Genomic DNA, 27,961 nt, shown 5'->3' with positions numbered 1-27,961 from the left:
CCAGGACAACCCCCATCCCCCCAGCCAGGAATACCAGTGGTCCTACCCCCATTCCCACAAGCAAGGACGTACCAGTGGTGCAGACTGCTGCCTGTCCTCCCCACAATGGTCCACCCACGTCTGAATGGCATCAAGCACCTGCTTGTCAGACAGCACCTCCCCCTGGAGAGACTTGAGAGTCTGCAGTAGAGTGTACACCGCTAGGTCCAGGAAAGTTTCCTCTGCCAGAATCTGTAACAATAAACACAGATGAATTGGGAGGGGGGATGAGTACTATGTCAGCAATTTTACCACAATATCATCAAGGGTTCCTTGTCATAATCCAAATGTTAAAAACTAAAAAGGTAACGGTCCTTTGAAGACTAATTCCCAGGATGCAAAAGTTATATTTTATCAGCGAGGCATGAATTGAAGGCGTAAAATAGATGAAAACAGCAGACCATTCACGCAATAGCTGTCACCAATAGTGTTGCAATAGTTTCGTATTTTTGTTTATTGTTTGTAAAATCAGTACGTATCTTAGTATATTTCCATGAAATTCTTAGAACTACAACTGCCTTAAGTTGGTTTTATAGTGCTACCCCAGTAAGATACCATGCAGCAGTTTTAACATGAATACCCTCCTCAGAAACAGTATGTTGACTACAAAAGCCAACCAGCCCTTGTTTTATCCCCTTATTTTGAAGTGCCCTACAGGGAAACGAGAAGTATCATCTTATAATATCTCTGCGATGATGCAGCCAAGGGATCAAACACTGATTTTCTACTCTCTGGACAATTGCGTTATCCACTATGTAACGAAGACAGGCCTTAAATGGGGTAGCCTAGTGGACAAAGTGTTCATCAGGCTAACGTCCAAGTTTGATTCCCCACATAAATGTTTAAAACCCATTTACAGTGTCCCCCTGTGTGATATTGATGGAAGTTTGCAAAAATTAGCAAACCGGTTAAATTTAGATATTGTTCTTGAATGGTACCTTTTGAAAGTTGTCTTTAATGAAGGCTACACTATCTTCCTGCAGTGTCTTACAGTCGCACTGAGTGGCCACCTGATAGGTCACAAGGCATGTGTCGGGACGGAGCTGGGACAACAGAAAGTCACAGCACAAGTTACTAATCTCATCCAGCTGAAACATGAAGGCCGTTGGCAGCAACGTCAACACGTTTTCCTCCGTAACAGATATGGCCGACGTGTAACAGAATTCAATAATACTTTGAGCTGCGTCAGGATCCACATCAGTCAGGTGGTATTCGGCTGGAGCTTCCCGCGGGTTGTGCTCCAGCAGGTTGTGAAAGTAAGGCATGCATGCCGACAGGATTAGGCGATGAGCAGGGATGCGGCGGCTGCCGACTTTGAGGAGGACGTCACATAGTTCTGTTTTTCTTCGGAGTTGGTTGATGGATCCTATTAGACAGTCGGCATGGTTGACAGAGGTATAGTGTAGCGAGCTCTCCATTCTGGCAGGGGGAGGTAGATCTGTCTGTAGGTGTGACAGGAAACCATGGAGTCCTGTAAATAAACACAGCAATGTCAGTTCGTGTTCCACGGTATTTCTTTGTTGCTTAACGCCACACACAGCAATATTCCAGCTATATGATAAAATCAGTTGCTATCCATAAAAAGTCTCAAGTATTCATGTTCTTCCAAATTCTTAATGCCTATCAAAGACTTTTTATGATGGCGACCTGTAAATAATCGAATCTGGACTAGACAATCCAATGATTTATTATTAGAATGACCATCAAACAAGTCACCAAACCTGACCACCTGATCCATCGCTTCTTACGACCATAGGGACCAATGCTAACCCCTTTTGCGACCAGCCTAGATTAGTAGGGACCAATATGAACCCCTCTTTCGACATCCATTGATTAGTAGGGACCAATGCTAACCCCTTTTGCGACCAGCAAAGATTAGTAGGGACCAATACTAACCCATTTTGAAACCAGCATAGATTAGTAAGGACCAATACTAACACCTTTTACGACCAGCATAGTTTAGTAGGGACCAATACTAACCCCTTTTGCGAACAGCATAGATTAGTAGGGACCAATACTAACCCCTTTTACGACCAGCTTAGATTAGTAGGGACCAATACTAACCCCTTTTACGACCAGCTAAATTAGTAGGGACCAATACTAACCCCTTTTACGACCAGCATAGATTAGTAGGGACCAATACTAACCCCTTTTACGACCAGCTAAATTAGTAGGGACCAATACTAACCCCTTTTACGACCAGCATAGATTAGTAGGGACCAATACTAACCCCTTTTACGACCAGCATAGGTTAGAAGGGACCAATACTAAGGCCTTTTATGACCAACATGGGGTACTATTCTAACCTCACTTGCGAGCAGCATAGGTTCCTTGGGACCTATTTTAATCCGGGATCACAAGGATAAGTCTTAACAGCTTGTGTGAGCTAGGTATGGGAGACAGCACAGTGACGCAGGTCAAAGATGTTTATCACTGGAGGAAATCCCTGAGCACACCCGATCCATTGAGAATGCATGCATCCTGTACATTGTCCTGTATGTATGTGTGATATACACATATTGTGTTGGGCCATGGACGCTGTATAAACCAAGTTATCACACCAATGTCATACCATGATACACCCATGCTGCAAATACAACAAGCTGTCCGTTCCTTAGCAACGAGGAATGAGTATTGACAGTTATATTGTACTGTGAAAAACTGATGTAATGGATTTTCTAAGACTGTGTTGCCTCATCAGCAGTAGAAACTAATATTTTTTTTCGACTAGCCCTTATAATGATAACATATAGCAAAACCCGTAAGAAGGGCAAATTTGTACTAGTCCTTATGATACCTTAACTATTGGGCAGTTTGGCAAGGGCTATACGACTATAGGGCCATCAATTCCCACTGATACAAGCCTATTATTAGCAACTTTGAACATCATCAGTTATCACTCAACCTTTCAAAACCAAAACAGGAAATTGTGTACAAGATTTGCCTTTCAGAATCATCTTCGACACAGGGAAGGATACTAGGCCTTTCAACATGTTCAAGCCTCAATAAGAATTAATCTAGTTTCAAGCATCTCTCCTGCTGCAAAACAGCGAATGACTCATTTTCCCCCAAAAATCTCAATTTTTCTTCACATGCAGTTCTAGGCAATGAACCAAATGAATGACACAGAAACAATACGATAGTTTCTCAAACTTAAAATGGATATGTAACCAAAAACATCCTACTGCCAATACTACCTACCCACCAATATGTGAAACTATGGTTGTTTTGATGGATATAGATTGTAAAGGGAGAATAATTACAGAAGCTTATCTGGGCAACAAGGATGGACACTCTAGTAGGTCCTGTAATCCTACATAGATGTTTAGGACTGGTAACTCAGGTTGTGTGGGTACTGAGTAGGACCTGTCTACCCACACAACCATTCGGATCCATGGTTAGTCATGTGATATATTGTTAAATGACAATGACAATAAAACTCAATGGTTATGCTACCAGTTGCTAATGTTCACATTTCTCTCTATGTAGGTATTCCTTCTGAGTTTAATATACTTGAGCACAGATTAATCTTCTGTCAACTCCGGTGTATGCATGATCAGATTGATTTATACATGTATCTAAATAGTTTATGCCAGGGCTCAAAACAATGCCCAATTGGACAATTTGTACCCATCTCTTGCGACCTTCAGAGGGTACAATGTATCATGTGAAGGACTTGTTACCATCACAAAAGGGAATGACTTAAATCTGAAACCAAAATATGTAGCAAATCGCAGTCAGTTTATCTAACAATGGTTTGAGAACTCTTAATCTTATTATATCCATTCTGTCAGTTGTAATATCAGTCCATTTCATACCACATAGCATGCCCCCTTCATAGATTTTTAGGCAGCAACACCTGACTTCATGACAGTGCCATGATAAAAGAACCCATTCCTCAACAACAACAACAACAACAACAACAACTGTTTTCAACAAGAACAACAACAAGAACAGTAAAAATTTCCAAATTATGTTGTTATGGCTTTTTAGACGTCACTTGTACTGCACTGATAACAGGGACCAATACTGGGTAATCACTTTAATGAAATAGAGGCTTTAATGCATAGTTTCAAATTTATTGAAGTGTTAATGTTAAAATACCTCTGAATTTAAGAAATTTCATATTTATAAAAAACAATTACAATTTGAACAAACTATACATATTTTGCCAATTTGTCCAAGGGCACTTAGTTTGGAATCCAAGACAAATCTCTGGCAATATTATGAGTTCCTCACAAGATTACCGTAACAAGGCACTACTGTCGTGTCGTACCATCTAGTTTGGTCCCAATCAATGTATAGTTGTACGTGTACATAACGCAGTAGACACACTAACCGACAACAACCTCAATATGAGACTATTATAACAGCCCCAGTTAATTGTCGTCGGCACAGTATGTATTAACAGTGATTAATGTATCACGCTGAAGTAGCTATGTTACATCATGGGTGGCTACAAGGGGGAAGACTTAACACCAGTCTATGGTGGGGACTAGCCTGCAGCAGTGTGTCTCATGATAGAACCACCCCGGGGCATCCCCATAGATCCCTGCCCTGGGCTGCTCATTGACCTGCCATGGCCAGACCCTCCTGTAGGCTTTGAAGTTTCAGCCCTGCTTGGTTTAACACTTGTGGTATACACTGGTATAGCTAATAAATAACTAACTATGTCAATGATTTGTGTTTGCGACTCCAGTCGGTAATGGCAATCAGTTTGGAATCAGTTTTTAAACTTCCTCAAGCTTCAATGAATTTGCATGAGAGAAAATGTTTCAGAACATTTCCATGACTTTTTTTATTTCTGAATGGACATTCTTTTTTATCATTACCATGTTTAACATTTTATAGCCAAATTGCAAAAAGCCTTTACGGATCCTTCTGAAAGCCAAACCCAGACAGACCGCCTCTGTGGTCTAGTGGTAGTACCAAAAGACGGTAAAAAATGGTACTTGTTGTTACCCCGTGTGGCGCTCAGCATAAAGGGGCTAAAACAAGGACTGGTTGGCTCGGAGTCAGTATACAGTGTCTGAGTGGGGTATTCATGTTTAACTGTGGCACGGTATCTAAGTGAGCTAGCACTCTAAATCGGCATTAGTCCGGACTAGTACAAGCAGCCACACACATACACATGCATGCACGTTGCTACATAAGTGCAATGATCTTGGACGCAACGTTAAACCCAATTTCACCTCACTTCACCCAAACCAAGACATCATGTTTCATATTATACATCATAACTGAACCATTTTGTGTGAATTTCTTTACTTCTAACTTTCCTGCAAACTTTTTATTGTGAAAACTGTTTTTACGTGTTTGAGGCAACCCCCACCGAATGAACCTGCAGCCTCTGTTGTCTGCCCCCCATCATCTCCACAGCATAATCCTATAACGAACATAATGAGGATGTAGCAAGCATGACTCATCTTAAGATCAAACCATTTTTATGTGCAGAACAGATGGTCTACTTTCTATTACTTCTCTCAAGAGAAAATTGCTAAGGGATTCTAATGTCCTCTGTACTCAACATGTTCAATGCATGGATAACCACAGAGGAAGAATGGAGGTGAGGTGAAATGGGGTTTAAGTTTGCGTTCATGATTATGGCACTTATATAGGGACAGGCGTGTGCGTGCGTGCGTGCGTGCGTGCTATGCATGTGTGTGTCTGCGCCATACTAGTTTTATCGTACTAGCCCACTGACATACCATGCTGCAGCTTGACATGGATTCCCCACTCAAACACAGTGTATTGACTCTGAGCTGACCAGTCCTCATTTTAGTCCCTTAATGCTGAGCGCCAGGCAGGGTAACAACAAGTACATCTTTTAAATGTGTTTTTGTCAGATGCGGCGTCCATCCACTGGACCATAGAGGCCGCCATTCAGGAAAACCACCACTCAGCTGTAGCCTTGTCAATCACTGTACCCACATGTAACCTGGCCAATGACTGTACCCATATGTAACCTGGCCAATCACTGTACCCACATGTAACCTGGCCAATCACTGTACCCACATGTAAACTAGCTAATCACTGTACCCACATGTAAACTGGCTAATCACTGTAACCACATGTAACCTGGCCAATCACTGTACCCACATGTAACCTGGCCAATCACTGTACCCACATGTAACCTGGCCAATCACTGTACCCACATGTAACCTGGCCAATCACTGTACCCACATGTAACCTGGCCAATCACTGTAACCACATGTAACCTGGCCAATCACTGTACCCACATTTAAACTAGCTAATCGTTGTACCCACATATAACCTGGCCAATCACTGTACCCACATTTAAACTAGCTAATCATTGTACCCACATATAACCTGGCCAATCATTGTACCAACATGTAACCTGGTCAATCACTGTACCCACATTTAAACTAGCTAATCATTGTACCCACATATAACCTGGCCAATCATTGTACCCACATATAACCTGGTCAATCACTGTACCCACATGTAACCTGGCCAATCACTGTACCCACATTTAAACTAGCTAATCATTGTACCCACATATAACCTGGCCAATCATTGTACCCACATGTAACCTGGTCAATCACTGTACCCACATGTAACCTGGCCAATCACTGTACCCACATGTAACCTGGCCAATCACTGTACCCACATGTAACCTGGTCAATCACTGTACCCACATGTAACCTGGCCAATCACTGTACCCACATGTAACCTGGCCAATCACTGTACCCGCATGTAACCTGGTCAATCACTGTACCCACATATAACCTAGTCAATCACTGTACCCACATGTAACCTGGCCAATCACTGTACCCACATTTAAACTAGCTAATCATTGTACCCACATGTAACCTAGTCAATCACTGTAACCACCATGTATCATTGTTCTACTCTTGACAAATGTGTCTGGTCAAAGCTCAGCAAGTTATTAAAAACAGACACCTGCAGGAATATAGTATGAACAGGTCCCCAGTAACCTACGTCATGAGAGGCAACATATTGGATCGGGTGGTCAGGCTTAGTGATATGGTTGATTGATTGTCATCGTACCCCAAGATGTGGGTTTGTTACTAAGAGAAAAAAAATCTACGTTTTCAGAATGTTCCTATTTTCAGAAGGACAACAGGTTTCATTTTTTTGAGCACTCCATCTGACAAAGGCCAGAATTTATCCAATGCACATCATTTAGCATGTTTATTTACTGCTTTTAAAGGGAGAGCAATATCCCAGGTCGGATACCTCATAACATACGGGAGGTAAACTAATACAAGGCAGGTACATTTATATGAAATTACAACTCACCGAATGATTCCATTATCAAGGGGCAAATTTCTTCATGTAAGTGGAGGAGTGACCAGTATTTTCCCAGCTTCACAAAATCGGCTGGTGTTTTGTGTGCCCTGAACACGGGGGTGTCAAAGGAGAACTATCCAAATCTGGATTTTTTTTATCACATTGCCACTAAGTGTCCCTGTCTGAACCCCCTCCCTGATGACAAGCCAGTGTTGCCACGCTATACTACACAGCAAGAATCTCCCTGCAGCCGGGTGTGACGGACAATTAAGTATTGTTGATGTACTATCTCCACTGTTATCAGTCACTTGACTCACAAGGAGGAGGGTTAGTACTGACATTTTACAGGTCAGCAGCTTCCAGTTTAGCGAGGGATTGAAAAGCTCATCCAGAAACTCATGCACCTTCACACTGACACTTCACAGAGTCCTGGTTCACATGGTGAAGCCCCATCATAGATGTATCAAAACAGAAAGCAATCAGTTTTTAAGAATTACGTTTATGTTTAGGCCCTGATTCTTAATTAGTTAAGATTCTCATCCCTGCTTGCCTGACTACAAACACCCGTCCTTGCGTAATTATGTTGTGACCATGTACCTACAGAAGGCCATAGTCATCCCTGCTTGCCTGACTACAAACACCAGTCCTTGCGTACCTACAGAAGAAAATCTTTGTGTCTTTCTTTTACTTGATGATATAAACCACTCACAATCCATATCATTCTTAATGTGCATCACATCCACAAGAGTTACTTTACACAGATGCTTTGACCAGTTGGGTCAAAAATAAAGAAAAACATTTATATTCAAATGCCTCACACATCTCACACTGTGGAAATATTTGGATGAAAATGTATTCATTTTTTGGGCCCACTATGAATATTTTTATAGGAAATGTCTTTTACCTCAAATAATGTCTAGAGCTGAGTTTATCTTTAACTCATTCAGAGTACACTAAATAATAAATTAGTAAAATTAAACAAGCTAACGGGTGATGAGTTACATTGATTATGTTGATGAAATAACTCATCAGTTATCTTCAGTATCTGTCTGATAAGATAGCACTGAATCTAGACACTGAAATCTGAGAAAAGTCTTGATCCATGAACAAGAACTTTTCCAAGTCATTCCATCTGATTTATCTTGAAGCAATACACAACTGGTGTTCAAGGCAATGGGAGATACAGCAGGCTAAGAATACAGCAGTCTAAGACTTAAAGAGTAAGAATATTTACCTTACTTCACTCTACACAATGAAATTTGCATTAAATATACGAATAAGAAAAAGATATTATCCATATCACTATACAAGAAATCCGGGGCAGTTGGGACGCCTAGTGGTTAAAGTGTTCGCTCATCACGCCAAAGACCTGGGTTCGATTCCCGACATGGGTACAACGTGTGAAGCCTATTTCTGGTGTCCCCCGCCATGATATTGCTGGAATATTGCTGGAATATTGATAAAAGCAGCGTAAAAACCACACTCTCTCACTACAAGAAACCCACAGCATTATGGAACAAGCCATGCAAATATTCTCTGAAAAGGATCAAATACAAATGGATTCAACTAACCTGACAGAAACTGCTTGACACTAGGTACACCCATGCAGAAGGGGAATGAGTAAGATTTCCTTATTCTCGCTTAATCCTATTGTGTATCTCCGGGCTAGAAACCTAAATGGTCCAATGCTATTATCTGGTGGAAAACACTACTTCCTATTTCAATAACATCCTTATTTCTATTGAATCTTATGCCAGGGTTATTTCCTACTTTCATGACCTGGCCCATTCCCCTTGGTCTGATATATATACACACAGCCGGACCTACCACGCAAATGTTTATCCTGGTCTGGAAAAGTTCAAAACATGTTAAGGAAATAAATAATAACTATCAACAAAACATGTTTTTCATTTGCAATAACATCAGTACTGATACTCTTAAGCTGGTACACTTAATGCCTTGGAACAGTGTTACTAACACATGCTTGTTTTATGCTTAAAGAACACTGATATTTATCTATTTTATTCATAAAATGTAATGTAGTTTTTGAATTTTTAATATTTTAGCAGTGTAAATTCAATGTGTTAATGGATAAAGTTGAAAGTGTTTTCCATGAATTCGTAAATTTTGTTATCATGCTTATCAGCATAAAAAACAACAAGTGATCTCATAATTGATTGACACTGCCACAAAGTGTAAGTTTTAAAACAATCCCAACGGTGACACTGAAAGCATCTGTATGGACTTTGCGAGCACCTAACATGTCTTCAGATTTAATAGGTTTATTCTTGTACTTAAAGTACACTTATTTCTGATGTCAAGTCACTTTTGTACCACAGAATTCATCAACGGCTTAACTCTCCGAATGCAATGTCTTACGTCACAGGTCCTCCAACTTTTGTAAAATTTTCACAAAGGATTCTTTGTTACAAGAAGAGTAGGACTACAGGGAGGTGCTTCCCCAATGTAGGATACCTGTATGGGTTCAGGTGATCTTTGCCATATCATGGAAAAGGACTCATTGTTTCAAACATCATTTCAATTTCCCTGAACAGTGAACATTTTTAATCAATGGTAAATTAGTCTGATGAGTGAACAAGTAATTAATATTCTCTGCAAGTGCTTGTCCATACTTTTCCAGAAGGCTCCTTAAGATGTCGAAATGCTTATTAGTTTATTGTCATTAAAAAAAACCACCACAAATCTTATCAATATTTTAGAAGAAATTTGACAGTTATCTTGATGGCCTACATCTAAATTGTGACATTCAATTCAAGACTGCTCCATGAAACATATTGCAATATTTGTTTTTTTACTGCAACACATAGCAATAATGATTCATTTACATACCACAATATATTACACGCCTTCTTTCATCTGTATTGTTTCATAAACCTGAATAAAAAACTTCACCCACGTGTTTTTGACAACTTTGTATTTTGTTAGATGTTGCTATGGTTACAAAGAATGAGTAATAGATACATAATCTACAGGACACTAGTCACAAATTATGAGTTTCACTTTTTCGACCACAGGAAAAAGTTGCTAATTTCTTAAATTCCATTTGAGTTGTCACTGGTGTAAAATCTTCCAACAAAATTATATGCAGGATTTTGAAAAATGCAACATACCGGTATTTTCCAAACGTATTGTGGTACGTATTCATTGTATTTCATATTGTGGTATACCAGCATACCGATACTAGTAATATCACTCACCTCAACTGGACACTCTCATTAAATGGCCCCTCCCTTAACAGTACTCAACAAGTCTTCAACCATGGAATACCACACAAACACTATACTTGAATGGAACAGCTTTATGTTAAATGTCAATATCAAGTGATGGGTATTGGAAGAAGCGAAACTAGTGTCAGTCAATTACAACTCAGATTTATGAGTCATATACATTCCATGCTACACTATGACCATAATCTGTTGTGATGCTTACCAAGCCTTAAAAGACAAGAGAAATAAGTCTTCAATTTTACATTAAATTTTTCATAAGCAAAGGAACAACGCTTAAATAAAGGTGAAAAGATCTGTCACGTAAAAGACTGTCAAGACGTTGAAAAGAAAAGAGTGTTTAAAAACCATTTTGATCACCTGAGATTTTGAGAAAGTAATGTTTCATGGGTAATGGTTTGTAGATTTCTTGGCTTTCTGACAATTAGCATGTTTAGATATCTTTACCTCAACGTTTTGTATCTTGAAACATAATTAATATAACTAATGTGAAAAACTCTGAAACTGGCACTTGCCAATCTGCCCAGTAGTTAAGGTGTCATAAGGACTATTAAATATTTGCCATGTTTAAGGGTTTTGCAATATGTTATAATAAGGACTAGTGGAATAAACTGTTGGTTTCTATTGCTGAAACACGATATTGGTCGAGAAATGAGATCTGAAGTGTGCAATATTAGCCAATGACCAATTGGTCCATGCCAGCTGGGTCACACGGATGTATCTTCACAGCCAAAATGAGGGACATCATCATATATTGTATTATTGATGTATCGATAAACTTTAATGTCAATACATTAAAAGTTTCAAATTTATTAATATTGATGCTAAATTAATTATTCACTGCCATAGAAACGTTCACCTTTTTTAAGATCACTATGGTTGAGATGAATGAAAAAGACAAAAATTCAGTTTTAATCATTTAATGGGTCAGCTCAGTTTGTGTTTAGCACAATCACTCGACCAGACGGCAGAGTGGCATCGAGCAACAGTCTCCATCAGTAGGGCACAATCGCTGGACCAGACAGCAGAGTAGCACCGAGCAACAGACACTATCAGTGGAGCAGTCACTGGGCCAGACAGGGGAGTGCCACTGAGCAACAGTCTCCATCAGTTGGGCACAATCGCTGGACCAGACAGCAGAGTGGCACCAAGCAACAGTCTCCATCAGTTGGGCACAATAGCTGGACCAGACAGCAGAGTGGCACCGAGCAACAGTCTCCATCAATTGGGCATAATCACGGGACCAGACAGGGGTGAGGCACCGAGCAACAGTCTCCATCAGTTGGGCACAATCACTGGACCAGACAGGCGTGAGGCACCGAGCAACAGTCACCATCAGTTGGGCACAATCACTGGACCAGACAGGGGTGAGGCACCGAGCAACAGTCACCATCAGTTGGGCACAATCACTGGACCAGACAGGGGTGAGGCACCGAGCAACAGTCACCATCAGTTGGGCACAATCACTGGACCAGACAGGGGTGAGGCACCGAGCAACAGTCACCATCAGTTGGGCACAATCACTGGACCAGACAGGGGTGAGGCACCGAGCAACAGTCACCATCAGTTGGGCACAATCGCTGGACCAGACAGCGGAGTGGCACTGAGCAACAGTCACCATCAGTTGGGCACAATCACTGGACCAGACAGGGGTGAGGCACCGAGCAACAGACACCATCAGTTGGGCACAATCGCTGGACCAGACAGGGGTGAGGCACCGAGCAACAGTCACCATCAGTTGGGCACAATCACTGGACCAGACAGGGGTGACGCACCGAGCAACAGTCACCATCAGTTGGGCACAATCACTGGACCAGACAGGGGTGAGGCACCGAGCAACAGTCACCATCAGTTGGGCACAATCGCTGGACCAGACAGCAGAGTGGCACTGAGCAACAGTCACCATCAGTTGGGCACAATCACTGGACCAGACAGGGGTGAGGCACCGAGCAACAGTCACCATCAGTTGGGCACAATCGCTGGACCAGACGGGGGTGAGGCACCGAGCAACAGTCACCATCAGTTGGGCACAATCACTGGACCAGACAGGGGTGAGGCACCGAGCAAAAGTCACCATCAGTTGGGCACAATCACTGGACCAGACAGCGGAGAGGCACCGAGTAACAGTCTCCATCAGTTGGGCACAATCACTGGACCAGACAGGGGTGAGGCACCGAGCAACAGTCACCATCAGTTGGGCACAATCACTGGACCAGACAGGGGTGAGGCACCGAGCAACAGTCACCATCAGTTGGGCACAATCACTGGACCAGACAGGGGTGAGGCACCGAGCAACAGTCACCATCAGTTGGGCACAATCACTGGACCAGACAGGGGTGAGGCACCGAGCAACAGTCACCATCAGTTGGGCACAATCACTGGACCAGACAGGGGTGAGGCACCGAGCAACAGTCACCATCAGTTGGGCACAATCGCTGGACCAGACAGCGGAGTGGCACTGAGCAACAGTCACCATCAGTTGGGCACAATCACTGGACCAGACAGGGGTGAGGCACCGAGCAACAGACACCATCAGTTGGGCACAATCGCTGGACCAGACAGGGGTGAGGCACCGAGCAACAGTCACCATCAGTTGGGCACAATCACTGGACCAGACAGGGGTGACGCACCGAGCAACAGTCACCATCAGTTGGGCACAATCACTGGACCAGACAGGGGTGAGGCACCGAGCAACAGTCACCATCAGTTGGGCACAATCGCTGGACCAGACAGCAGAGTGGCACTGAGCAACAGTCACCATCAGTTGGGCACAATCACTGGACCAGACAGGGGTGAGGCACCGAGCAACAGTCACCATCAGTTGGGCACAATCGCTGGACCAGACGGGGGTGAGGCACCGAGCAACAGTCACCATCAGTTGGGCACAATCACTGGACCAGACAGGGGTGAGGCACCGAGCAAAAGTCACCATCAGTTGGGCACAATCACTGGACCAGACAGCGGAGAGGCACCGAGTAACAGTCTCCATCAGTTGGGCACAATCACTGGACCAGACAGGGGTGAGGCACCGAGCAACAGTCACCATCAGTTGGGCACAATCGCTGGACCAGACAGGGGTGAGGCACCGAGCAACAGTCACCATCAGTTGGGCACAATCACTGGACCAGACAGGGGTGAGGCACCGAGCAACAGTCACCATCAGTTGGGCACAATCGCTGGACCAGACAGCGGAGTGGCACTGAGCAACAGTCTCCATCAGTTGGGCACAATCGCTGGACCAGAGAGCGGAGAGGCACCGAGCAACAGTCTCCATCAGTTGGCCACAATCGCTGGACCAGACAGGGGTAAAGCACCAAGCAACAGTCTCCATCAGTTGGGCACAATCGCTGGACCAGACAGGGGTGTTGTATTAGTCAGCAGTTTAACATCCACATCCCACATCCCACTCAGACACAGTGTATTTACTCTGAGCTGAACAGTCCTTGTTTTAGGACCTAATGCCAAGTGCCATGCAGGGTAACAACATTACAAGTTCCAAATTTATACATCTTTTGGTATGATGTGGTCGGGGGTCAAACCACCAACCTTCTGCTCTCTGGACACATGCTCTATTCATTAGTTCTACACATAGTACCAAGTCTACTTGCTTGAACTCGTATGTTGGCAAGAACTGTAATTACTTTTAATGTTAACATATGGGCAATTATGAGCTCAACTTACTGGGCTCAAGGCTTCAGATTTGTGGTCGAAGTTGCAGACAGAGTACCCAATATGAGAATCAAACCCAGAACTTGGTGAACTGACATACCCAAGGGCAACCCAAGGGCCCTTCAAATGAATGAGTGAGTGAGTAAGATTTTATGCATCTTTTAGTAATATACCATTTCCAGTAATGTCACAGACACAAGAAATAGGCTTAAGACATTTTACCCATCCAGAGAATCGAACACATGCCTTGGCACGATAAGTAAACGCTTTAACCACTAGACTATCCCATCAGCCCACGATATGAGTGAGTGAGTGAGTGAGTGAGTGAGTATAACTTGGCACGACAAGCCAACACTTTAACCTCTAGGATACCCCACCAACCCATGATTTGAGATTGCTGGGAAATTCCCATTTTCCAGTACCAGTCTGAGATTAGTATCCCAAACTTGGCTCTCAGCATCATTTTGTGGACTTTCATGTGGACTATCATTAACTGAGCTTACTTGCCCAAACAGAATTTTACTAGACTCTGGCTTCAGTACAGCACATGACCCAAAACCCTATGCAGCTTTGTAACCACAAGGAGGCCTCAGTCCATGAAGGGGACATGCTGTGAAAAACACTTTCATGTTAAACCAGCCTGTCAACATGAAACAAGCAATTCTGTGATCTCTTCAGCCTGCTGTGACCGAGAAGGATATTTCTGTGAATGGAGGAAGTGATATGATGAGCTCAGCGCAACAGCTAACTTCCCTGTTGTGTTCTCCTCTTCCTTGACTGTACAAACTTGTCTTCTGGGGATTACACATGTTTAACACTCAGCTAACACAAGGGGGTTCTTCTAGGAAATACACACTTGGAAATCAAGGAGTTTGCAGAATCAATATCATGATCTCTACTTAAGTACAACCGTGTCAACATTACAAGTTTATTTTTATTGTTAAAACTACCAAGTCATGACATTCTTAAATGGGAATATTTCAATGACCAGCTTAATCAAAAATAACTAAAGTAATGTATATCTAAAAGTAATCTACCATATTTTTGTGAATGATAAAAACATGTTACAGAAAATACTGTGGTGTAGAAGGGAGTGTGTATCTTACATAAAGCTTGTTGGAAATCATAGAATTAGCACCTTAAACATCTTACAAGATTGAAAACTTGGGGCATTGTGTGTACTGTAAAGATGCTAATTTATACATACCAGTAACTGTTTTACACAAACAGAGGGGGATTTGCAGATATTGAGGTGAATATTTTCCAATATAACTTCATAATTAAGGAATTATGGGATTTTCTGACATCATATAAAGCTGTTTTCTTACTTGCCACAATAGAAAAATGAGAAGCACTGTTTGAACGTTCTAAATGAGTATGACAAACTGAAGTAGGCTGTTTTACAACTTGTGCACAGGAATATAGTTTCTGTGTACAAAAGTATGTACCTGTAAACATGGCACAATAATTCTTTCCTTTCAAAGAAAATCAACTCATGCACAAAGTGTCAGACAATACATTGTTCCCATAGTTTCACTTGATCAAAAACACATCTTTAAATATGCAGAGCTACAGATAAGTTGCATATGTTTGCATACAACACCCCCCAGAACTATTCAAAACCCAATTACTTTCAAATTAACAGAAACGCATGCATTAAATGAAAAACTTAGTTGTTTGAAAACAGCACGCATAAATATCAAATGAACCTTTCAGCATGTGTACAACAGAGCTAATTTCCAAAACTCCATTATGATCTAATTTACTTTCTGAGTCAAGCCTAAATTTAGAACTGTTATATACATCTAAAACATTATTTATTTATTTTATTAAATCTCAAAACCCTTACTTTGTTGGGGAAAAAAACAATAGAGTGATGAATAGATGAGTGAAAAGATATTGGTTACCCAATGAAAAATGTAATAACCCAATTAAAAATAAAACTTCAAGTAAAATCTCAATTGCTCAAAAAGTTATTTGGAGCTCTGAATGTGAGTTTACTCAGAGGTTATAATCATTGTCATAACCGAAAATAGATATACTTTTAAAACTACTTAAAAAACATATATTCAATAGAGAAATGTATTGCTATAAAAAAAGAAATAAATACATGCTATGTTTGACTCTGATGGTGTGTTGCAACCTTTTTGGTTTGAAATGTGACAATGTTAGTTTCCAAAGCTTTGAATTTTTAAAGAGTGTATTGTGTCATTCCATGCAATCTGAAATATGGTTTTCACGGAATAGTGTATTACTCTACAAATCAAACTATTTAAAAAATAAAGTAATCATTGTTGATGTGTTAGTCAATTCTTTGGATTATAGATTTTGAAACTGACAATATTACATTGGTAAACTTGTCAAGTAATACATGTATATAGAATTTTTCTAAATCAAAGGAAAAACATTGAAAACAAAAAGAGATCCTGAATTGATATTGAACCGAACATAATCAAAGAATTGAAATACTGTTGTGATTTTTCATTTTGATTTAACTGAAAAAAACCCAAACAAACCCTATTTATTTACAGAACATTTGTAATCAAAACAACTACAGCATGGCATGACCCTATGGTTGACAGTTAAATTACACTAGCCATAATTAGATACAGGAAGCATGATGTTTGCCCATTGTTTTAGCTGAGCAACACACATTTGCCATATCAAGAAACAGATCGCAAACATTCCGGTACATGTCAAATTGTATTGTGAACTTCCCCGTGAAGATCCGGGTTTGAACTGGTCTCCCAACAACCCATGCTCCACAAAAGAGGCGAGTAACAGGCTCAGTTGGTCCGGCCCGCCAACTTGGTTGATGCATGTCATCATATCCCAATTTGTGTAGATTGAGGCTCATGATGTCAATCGCTGGACTGTCTGGTCCAGACTCGATTATTTACAAACCACTGTCACATAGCTGGAATATTGCTGAGTGTGGCGTTAAACAACAAACAAAACATTGTATACGAAGGGTTAATAGATTATGAAAGTGCATGTACTCTCTAAACTAAAGCTGCACAAACAGAACTGCACTGAATATGATCATTGCTATTTATGATGGATTTGTGCATGCATAATCTGTGTGGATCTACATGTATGTAGCAATTATGTAGTCTCTGCACAGGAGTAAAAAAATATAAACATTTCTTATCAATGATCAAACAGGAGAATATATTTCCTGATGACAAAAACCGCTCAATACAACATCTCAGAAAGGATTTTAGCATAACAACAAATCGAATTCGGGACATGAGGATATTTTTTATGTTACTTTACTGTTGGTTAGGCAAATAAACAATTTCATGCAATGTATGACATTGATATTGACACGTGCAGATAAGCCAGGTCAATTGTTTTAGTGATGACTTTTGGTTACATTTTTTCTACTTAATAGTCAGTATAATTAAGGGACCAACCTTCATTTGAGTGAGTGAATGGGGTTTTATGCCACTTTTAGCACTATTCCAGTAATATCATTGTGGGAGACACCCTAAATGGACTTCACACTTTGTGGACGTGACCAGCGAACACTTTCAGGTGAAGCTACCCCATCGTCCCAACTTTGAACCTTGCACAAGTGAATAATGTAAATTTTCATTCCATGACCGATTATTGAGAAACTGTGCCTGAAAACATTGAAATATCAGTAAATGTTTCTCCTGACTTGACACTGAAGGTCACAAACATGACAAAGCATTGAAGAGGAAATGTAAAATAAATTTCCATGATTTGTGAAACGTAATTCCAAGTGGTCATACCTTGTTTTAAAAACCTTGATTTTTGTTGATATCAATATCATGAACAAATAGAACAAGATTAATAGGATCTCATAAAGTTTTCTAAGTCTTGTGAGGACATGACTGATTCTTTTTAAAATTGACAACAAATTCATCAACATTGTTATTTCAATTGTAACAACTGAAATTCTTTGCTACAAATATTGTTATTGTCAACATACGTATATTGAACCAGGATTACAAAAGTCATCAGAATAACATTATGTAACATTAGCATTAATTGCTAAATCCACTGCATTCCCATTATTGTTGATCACTCGTTACTCAATCATAAGTAATCTTGTGTGATCTATTTGGACATCCATGCATACATCCTAATGGGCTGTGGCCATATACTTATAACAAGAAATCAATACCAACAACGCCAGATCACACATGAAATATTAATTACTAATATCAATATGTGACTCCACCCAGGACATTCAACAGGTTGCCCCTGATAACTAGGGAAAGTCAGCTATCAAAGAACCACACAATCCTAGATATGAACCACAAAGAAGTAGGGTACAGCATGCAAGAAAACAAACTGTTAGTTCACATAGTATGTTATCGTAAAATCTTGTGCTAAAAATAAACCCTTTTCACTTCACTGATCCGATTATCAAAATGCATGAAAATTTCACATTGCCGACGAATTTTGTCAGTATGTGTGCACAAAAAATAACTAACCTGTATGGAAACACGTTAGGCAGCTGTTGTTTCAGAAATTACTGGCTTACTTTGGTGTCACATATGGACGAGCAACGTCACAGGAAAATTTTATAGTCCGTGGGAAAATGAGGAGGGGGAGTAACCGAAAACCCCCGACAACTTGTTGACGTAGCACTTGCTGGGTCAGCTTGACGCTGCACGGAAACAACGTGGATCGTCAACGAATGTAGGTTTTCGTTATCCAAGACCCAGTTTGGAAAGATAAACAAATATACCTGAAGGTATTTTAGTGATAATGGCGAAAGTTCTCACCTGCTCGGGAGGGTGTCAACGGAACTACCTTCTTAGTGGGCGAGAAGGATATCCCGTATGCGTACTACGTCATCAATTTGCGTGTTCAGGGGAGCATTAATTTTCCATGACTTGATTGTGGACAATATGCGCTCCAAGGGCTGCTTCCATGATAACTGGGCAATTTGCCAAATACTTGTTTGAAAACGCGTCACAGTTTGGTTTATAAACATTATATCGTACCCTAAGTAAAAGTAGGAACCACACATATGTTTTCACGATTTTATAAAATAGATTTATAATATTTTTTAAGAGAGAGAGAGACAGAGAGAGAGAGAGAGAGAGAGAGAGAGAGAGAGAGAGAGAGAGAGAGAGAGAGAGAGAGAGAGAGAGAGAGAGAGAGAGAGATTGTTTATCTAAGTATCAAAGTAACCCTTATTAAAACTTATAATGTACAAAAACCATCCGGAGGTTATTAGGAACTTTCAAAACTCAAGACATAAGTACCGGGTCATTTAGTTCATGACTATTAAAATACGTTAAATAAATAGCATATACTGTTTGTGGTTAAATCTCCTTCCGGCAAAGGATAAATTGAGCGGATTATAATTTTAAAAGTTACACAAAAGACTGGAAACGGCCATATATAAACACGTTTAATTTCCTCTAATCTTAATCTTAGCTATGAGCTTGAGGTTGCCTAATAAATCCCAAGAGAATTAATTAATTAACTGCGGTGACACAGGTGTATTATAGATGTCGGTGTGTGTGTGTGTGTTGGGGGGGGGGGGGGGGGGGGGTTATTATCTAGTGGTCAGGGCGGTAGGTGTTAATTACCTTTACTTTTTACTGCCATAAGAACTACATGATACTTTATGGTGGGGGGCAGTTGGGTTGGGTTTCTCTCCATCTGACCTGTGATGTACCCGTGGATTCAGTACCATGAGTGAGTGAGTAGGTGGGTGGGTTTATATATCACTGAGCTCCAATATTATTATATTGATTGTTTTTCTTCAGGAAGATACCCAGTCAGATGTAACCTTCAGAGGTTTGAATCACTGTCTTGAGTTACATCGTGAATATGTATCAAACAATTTGGGTCGGTGGGGTAGCCTAATGGAGTAAGCGTCCGCTGCATGATGTGTTCAGCCGTGATATTGCTGGAATACTGCTAAAAGCGGTGTAAGACCAAATCACTATTAAACCATTGTTCCTATTATTCAACGTAGTCACGGGTGGCCCAGTCGTCTAAGGCGCCGCGATTCGCTGTGAAACATATGATTGTGGGTTCGAATCCCGGTTCGCCCCGATTATGTTTCTAGGTTTGTCAGTACCATACCCGATTTCGTGGGTTTCACCGAAGTGGTAAACGCCGGAGACCTGCATCACTTCGGGCTTTCCTCCCACATTAAGCTGACACGCCGTGATATTACTAGAATAATGTTAAACGCGGCTAAACCCAACTCACTCAACCTAGTCACCATTTATGGGTTTATATAAAGTCTCACTTCTCTTGCAAATACAGATCCGTCCAACCACAACTTCACAACTGTGGTTTGATTCAATTGATATTGATAACAGTCCATATTACTTCCCATCAAGTCAGTTACTCTGTCAGTAATAAAAAAGAATCCATAGAAGAAGGGAGGTAACCCTGAATTGTCATGAAAACATTTCCTTAGATAACTTTCCAGAGATCACAAAAATATTTGTTTTCTAACGTAAATAATTTTGACCAACGACATTTATTTTGAATAAATATCTCCAAACAAAGACATAAAAAAGAAGACATTAATTAATATGGTAACAGGTTCGTGGTGACTGTCATTATCGCTGTGGTCTTCGGGTGGTGTGATATCGGGTGGCCAAGTCGTCTAAGGCGCCGCGATTCGCTGTGCAGAGTTGCGTCCCTTGGGCACGCCAGAAACCTATGATTGTGGGTTCGAATCCCGGCTCGCCCTGATTATGTTTCTAGGTTTGTCAGCACCGTACCTGTGCTCGTGGGTTTCACCGAAGTGGTAAACGTCTTAGACCTGCATCCCTTCGGGCTTTCCTCACACATTAAGCTGACACGCCGTGATATAACTGGAATACTGTTAAAAGCGGCGTTAAACCCAACCCACTCACTCACGCATATCGTTATGACGTTTCACCTCGCCATGGCATGATAGAACGATGTGCTGACTGCACAACTGATTCTAAACTTCGTTATAAGGGAGGAAACTAATGCCATCTAACGAACGTTAACGCGTATAAGTGTGTTTACTACATATTAAACCATTCTTGTAATTGTGGATGTTACAGAGATACCATATGAATTCAACCACCGGATTCACATCCGTATTTAACATCAATTACCGCCGTTCATCTTTCGATAACATTGCTGAATAGGATTTTACGCCGCTTTAGAAACCGGTCAGCAACAAAACCATGAAAAAATAACATATATCGCAATATTTACAAGTTTGCGTGAAATGAATGCGCGAGGTTGAAGGTCTCGTAGAGTCCACGACATCACAATTACCGGCTGACGCGCGAAGGGATAGCCCATTATTCTTTCTCTGTGCGTCGGCCTTTAATGTGTTAATGTATATGCACACCCGATAGCCTCCGCCGCAGTGTGGACTCGGTGAAAGGTCAGCATGGTATACTCAATTGTGCATTACGCCGTGCTGTGATATATCAAGTAGCACCTATATGCGTCGACAAGACGAAGGGAGGGGGGTCTTATACCCTTGGGTATATACATAATGAGAACTCAAAGTCTGTAACCTACTTAGCGGTGATATATACAGTGGTGTGTAACACATGATAATTCAAGCCTTTTTTCTGTCAGCGAAATTGACATTTTGTATGTCATGAACCAAATAAGCCATACAAAAGTATTATATTCTGCATTTACAGGTTCTTGTTGCACCTGCACTTGCTCTGCTGCAAGCAGTAACAAAGCATATCCTTCCCCACCTGGCGCAGTCTCGTCACACCTGACAGCTTCACGCATACCACTGGAAACTTGGTGACTGCACGGTATATGTACTAGTATACTCATTCAATATGGGTTGGAACCAACCGGTCTACCTGTCGACCGACCACTTCGACCGCTTGCCCACCCCACCGTCTCGTTTCCTGTTAGACATGAATTATCTTTGAATACATCGCCTTACATTCTGTTTAACTCAGTGATGTCTTGGCGGTATATACTCATTCAATATGGGTTGGAACCAACCCGAGTCTACGACCTGTCGGCCGAACACTGTGACCACTTGGCCACCTCACCGCCTCGTTTCCTGTACTGTACAGCACGAAATATCTTTGAATACATCGCCTTACATTCTGTTTAACTCAGTGATGACTGCGCGGTATATACTCATTCAATATGTGTTGGAACCAACCCGAGTCTACGACCTGTCGACTGACCACTTCGCGCACTTGGCCACCTCACCGCCTGGTTTCCTGTTCGACGTGAATTATCTTTGAATAAATCGCCTTACATTCTGTTTAACTCAATGGTTAAACGCCATATGCTGTATTAAACGATACACAGCTCATATTGGAATTATGGATGAATATACGTTGCATTTGAGTTTTCGGTTAGGAACCCAAGTATAATCGAGTAAAGAACAGAATAATCATTACTCGTAGTAATTAAACTCGATTCGTCTGTCTGGTATAAACGCCAGGGCAACCGACGTATCGGAAGAAAAAGGTCTGCCCTGAATCATCCTCGATAATTCAGTGTATTATATCCTCATTCGTTTTTTTTAAATACGCTGGGTACCTCCGCTACCATAGCTTGATATTAAAAGTGCCAATTACTGACCTCACCATTCCCCTCTTTTGGGAGTGACTTCGCACAGAATTCTTTTCTCCCATGGGTGATGCATGTCTGGACGGCTATTTTCACGTCGTGCATTTGGAATGGGGCTTCAAACGAATATATGGTGGCGAATGGTCTTTGTCATTGGTCACAATGGGTATAATCTGGGTAATCGGTACTAGAAGTCGCTTTATAAGGACGAGTTATGTCCCTTAACTGTACAAGGATCAAGATTGTATACATGGGTTCATTTTCTACCCGAAATGGTGCTTGATTTCTCACCGTGACATTACCGTATATCGTGGGTAATGTTAGACTAACTCTTAGTCTCTTAAAATATATAATTTGGATAGAAACAAACAACTCCACTTCAATTGAAAAGGAGCGCCAGTGAAATGGGAAATTCAAAACCTGCGGTAAATCTAGACTTGCTCCATTTAGGGCTATAGCAATACCGTAAGGGCTTAGCGGAAGTGGAATAGTATGTTTCAGGGAGTGTCAGATAGATTTTTGATAAAACGTCTATCACTCAAGTATTGTAAAGTATCGTTCACCATACTCATCCACGCACTTACTCCTACTATTACTGCTGCACATGGCCGTGCTTGTATTAAGAGGCGAATAACGGGATCGGGTGGTCAGGCCCGATGACGTAATGGATGCATGTCATTGTAATCCCAGTTGCGTGGATCAATGATCATGATGTCAATCACTTGATTGTCTGGTCCAGAGAGGCGACTTAATGGATTCGGAGGTCATCGTACCTTGACGGCGTAGATGATCCTTGTTCATAATGCAATGAGGTTCAGAATCAATTGTTCACAGACCGCCATGATATAGCTGGTCTTTTGCTGAGTGTGGCGTTAAACAAACAAACAAACAAACAAACAAACAAACAAACAAACAAACAAAACTACAATAAAGTACGGTTATAACGAACTCAAAGGGACTACTAATTTTAGTTCGTTATAACCGTAGTTCGTTATAAGCATACATACAGCATAACAACAGCAAATAGTCGGGACCAAAACAGTACGTTCTTATATCCCTAAGTTTGTTATTAGCGTGTTCGTTATAACCGTAGTTTACTGTAGTGCCTTTTCATGTTTCCGATAATATACCAAGCACCTGCTAACTTGCAGTTGATGCCACAACGCTTCACGGACAGCCAGCCATGTTACAACTTGTTCCCGCATGCTGTTGATGGCAGATACAGACCCATCCCTTCAATACAATCTTTTGTATCGTACTTTGCTTTATCTTATCAGGGAGATTATGGGGGTCCCGTGAATCGTATTGTGTTCTACTCTGTGTGACTAGTAATTCTTCTCCTGTACCCGCCCTGTCCGGTATAGTTATTGTGAAATGTCAGAGCAGGGCGGTGGGTGGGCCTAGTGGTTAAAGTGTTCGCCTGTGCACCATGCTAAATTTCCAGGTTCGATTCCCTTCGTGGGTACAATGTGTGTATTCTTTTATCTGCGAATAGCTGAGTGAAATCATACTCACTCACTCGTGATCGATGAATGATTGACACAGGAAATCTAAGTTCTTATAAAGAAAGAAAATATTTACATTTATTTACTATTAAATACCCCTATCTCTATTTTAAAACAACAAATGCTTATATAGAGTGAGTGAATGAGTGAGTTTAGTTTAACGCCAGTATGAACAGTATTTCACTTATTCCAAGGCGTGTCAGCTCGATGTGGGAGGAAAGTCGGAAGTGATGCTAGTCTTTTGTCCTCATCACTTGATCATGAAATAGAATCACGAAATATCGCGATGATTAATTAATGAAGATAGCAGCGTATCTGCGATATAAAGTGAAAATGGCGATAAGGAATATTACTTTTCCATAAACAGCATCCATTTTGCTTGCGATAAACATCTTCATTGAGTTTTTAACTGGTATTCGAACGTGTTTGTGTGTGTGTGTGTGTGTGTGTGTGTGTGTGTGTGTGTGTGTGTTTGTGCGTGCGTGCGTGCGTGCTTGCGTGTGTGTGTTTGTTTGAACGGGTATTCGAACATTATATATACATGTATTTGATCTTTGTTGAATTTCAGTTTTCTCGTAAAATCAGTATGATAATTGCTGAAAATCATTTTACTGATATAGTCAGTCGTTTTGTAAGATAATCTGGATTGTTTCGATCTGCACTTATTATTCAACAGCTCTCTCATTACTGGAGTACCATTTCACGTTCCGCGAGAGTGAAAGGGTTTATCAGAGATCATTGCCGATCAGTATATGGTCTCTGGGTTTATCTACGTCGGTCATTGTATGGTAAATGCGTCGCGTGTGGATATTTGCGAAAGATATGCTTATCTGTCGCGAGTCAATGCAGGTGTGTGCTGAGGCACATCAAACGCTCAGTCCTTGGTAAGAGAATTATTAGGAGTTTCGCATGGATTCCTATCTGACCGGAGTTACAGGTGGCCGAGTGGTCAAAGGCGCCGCATTTCGCTGTTAAAGCTTGCGTACCTTTGTCATGACAAGATCCATTTCAATTATGACTATGAGTTTCACTAAAATGGTAAGTCTTTTCGACCTGCGCCTTTCCGGATTGATTGAACATTAATTTAAGCTACACTGCGGTATATCTGTTTGCTTAACGCCGCACGCAACAGTATTGTGTATAAAAAACATACTGTTCAAAGCGGCGTTAAACTGAATAAATTAGTGCAGATTCAGAGGTCCAACACAAGGGCTTTTCGGTGTACACCCTCGCTAAACAAATATTATATCCTCAAAGCGCTCGTAAAATCCCCAATCTAGCATTTGCTCGACGGCTATAATGTTTGTTTGTTTGTGTTAACGCATGCACACTCAGCAATATCCCAGCTATATGACGGCGGCCTGTAAATAATCGAGTCTGGACCAGACAATCCAGTGATTGACATCATGAGCATCGATCCACGCAATTGAGATACGATGACATGCATCAACCAAGTCAGCGAGCCTGACCACCCGATCCCGTTACTCGCCTCTTACGACAAGCATAGTCGCTTTCTTCGACAAACACGGGTTGCTGAAGACCCCGGATCTTCACGAGATTATTTTTAATGTAACTGGTCAACGTTTGACAGGGATATTTTCATGTATACTACTTAAAAGAACACCGTATTTTTTCGTATGATACAGGTTATATAAAGAAATAACAGCAATGGCCGTATCAAAAGGTTATCAAATGCATGTCGAGAATGGTCTCCAACATATCTTCCTCGTGTTTAAATCTTATAAACATTGTGCGATAATTTGCCTCAGCATGCCTTTTCACTTTCTTTAAAAACAACTCGTCAAATATATTTTCCAGCCTGAAGCAAAAAGTGAAAATGATTCATGTAAATATCCCCCTCAGAAGTCGTTCATTCATCCGGGCACTGACATCAATGTGTGCTGTACGATTATTTATTTGTTTGGTTTGTTGTTTAACGCCACACGCAGCAATATTTCAGCCACATGACCGCGGACTGTCAATAATGAAATCCGAACCAGACAATCCAGTGATTGATATAATGAACAACGAACCACACCGTCGGGGTACGGTGACACACTATCAGCTACGTCACCAAGCCTGACCACCTGATTCATTCGGTCGCATCTCACGATCAGTATAAAAAGCCGGACAAAGAAAGCATACACTTGAAAATTGGATTTGACCAAAAACTTACCCGCATCAATCAATCATGATACCCGCAACGATATATTTAAACCTGAGGACAATTTTTTTTCATGCATTCTCAGGAAATAATTTATTTTTTCAAGTTACAACGAGGATTATGTTTTTTCAACAATTCTTAAGTATGTAGCATAAAGTGAAGATGTATAAGGTCAAAACATGTCAAAAGTATTTATTGCACAGGTTTTCAGGATTTAAATTATTGTGAACATGATTATAGTTCTTTGCCTCGGGTTGATTTATACTCGTCGAGGATGGTAAAGACAATACATCAATGTGCTGAAAGTGCATCTTGGATGACAGATGAGTGAGTGAGAGGGTTTGATTTTAGCAATATTCCAGCAATATCACGGCGAGGGACACCAGAAATGGGCTTCACACATTCTACCCATGTCAGGAATTGAACCCGGGTCTTCGGCGTGAAGAGCGAACGCTTTAACCACTAGGCTACCAGACAGCCCTGGATGACAGATGAGCTCATCGTTCCAAAGTCCGAAACAACCGTTTTCTATCATACATGTACTAAGAACCATACTTCGTTAGAAAAGAGTGAGTGAGCTATTTAACGCCGCTTTTAACAGTATTCCAGTCATATCACAGCGTGTCTGCTTAATGTGGGAGGAAAGCCCGAAGTGGTGCAGGTCTCAGGCGTTTACCACTTTGGTGAAAACAAACCTAGAAACACAATCTGGGCGAACCGACAAGTTATATATGTCAACTTCTTTATTATGAGGAACACAACGTTTCGGAGTATATATACTTACTCCTTCATCGTTCGGGTGAGTGATGAAGGAGTAAGTATATACTGAGGAAGAGAATTTATGGATGTCAATTTCCTTATTATGAGGAACACGTTTCGGAGTATATACTTACTCCTTTATCATTCATCAAGCATTTCATTAAAGAGCAGCACGGGTGGCCAAGTCGTCTAAGGCGCCGCGATTCGCTGTGCAGAGTTGCGTCCATTGGGCACGCCAGAAACCTATGATTGTGGGTTCGAATCCCGGTTCGCCCCGATTATGTTTCTAGGTTTGTAAAGCACCATACCCGTGCTCGTGGGTTTCGCCGAAGTGGTAAACGTCTCAGACCTGCATCACTTCGGGCTTTTCTCCCATATTAAGCTGACACGTCGTGATATAACTGGAATACTGTTAAAAGCGGCGTAAAACCCAACTCACTCATTAAAGAGTAAACAGACACAAAATCATACACGTCTCAACAGCAACCGGTGGGCATTAAAGAGTCTCAGCAGTTACACAATTTATCAGTCTGACACAGCCGGGGGCATATTTCCGCGTGTTCAAAAGACAGATGCCACCATATACAGGTAACTAAATATGTTGAAGTTGACGCATAACATTGAGTAATAAACGAAACTTAGCCCTTCGTCACACTTTGCCAGGTGCGTAATCTACTTCCAAATATGGAATGACGGGTAGAGGGGAATTCCTTGTGTGACGTAATGAGATAACTTCAAAACGAGGCTCACAACGGGAA

The 27,961-nt window shown here is 41.2% G+C and overlaps 1 protein-coding gene across 2 annotated transcripts in view; it reads right to left on the bottom strand.

Annotated features, from left to right (window-relative positions):
- LOC139475234 (zinc finger and BTB domain-containing protein 24-like) overlaps window positions 1-19,037 on the bottom strand; it is a 30,973-nt gene extending 11,936 nt beyond the window's left edge. Inside the window, exons 1-3 of one of the 2 annotated variants that reach the window (XM_071258479.1) lie at window positions 18,989-19,037; window positions 978-1,510; window positions 73-231 (exon numbers count right to left, since the gene is read on the bottom strand). In XM_071258479.1, coding sequence (XP_071114580.1) covers window positions 73-231; window positions 978-1,457 — 639 coding nt within the window. In that variant the 5' untranslated portion in view covers window positions 1,458-1,510; window positions 18,989-19,037. Of the gene's footprint in view, window positions 1-72; window positions 232-977; window positions 1,511-18,694; window positions 18,749-18,988 lie in introns of those variants that run through there. The other variant, XM_071258482.1, reaches the window with a different exon arrangement.
- Window positions 19,038-27,961: the final 8,924 nt, after the last annotated feature.

Source organism: Haliotis cracherodii, unplaced genomic scaffold, assembly GCF_022045235.1.
Source record: "Haliotis cracherodii isolate W230 unplaced genomic scaffold, xgHalCrac1.p SCAF_1, whole genome shotgun sequence".
NCBI classification, from domain to species: Eukaryota; Metazoa; Mollusca; class Gastropoda; order Lepetellida; family Haliotidae; genus Haliotis; species Haliotis cracherodii.
Note: the sequence above shows the minus strand (reverse complement) of the source record. Positions and strands in the feature narration are given on the sequence as shown.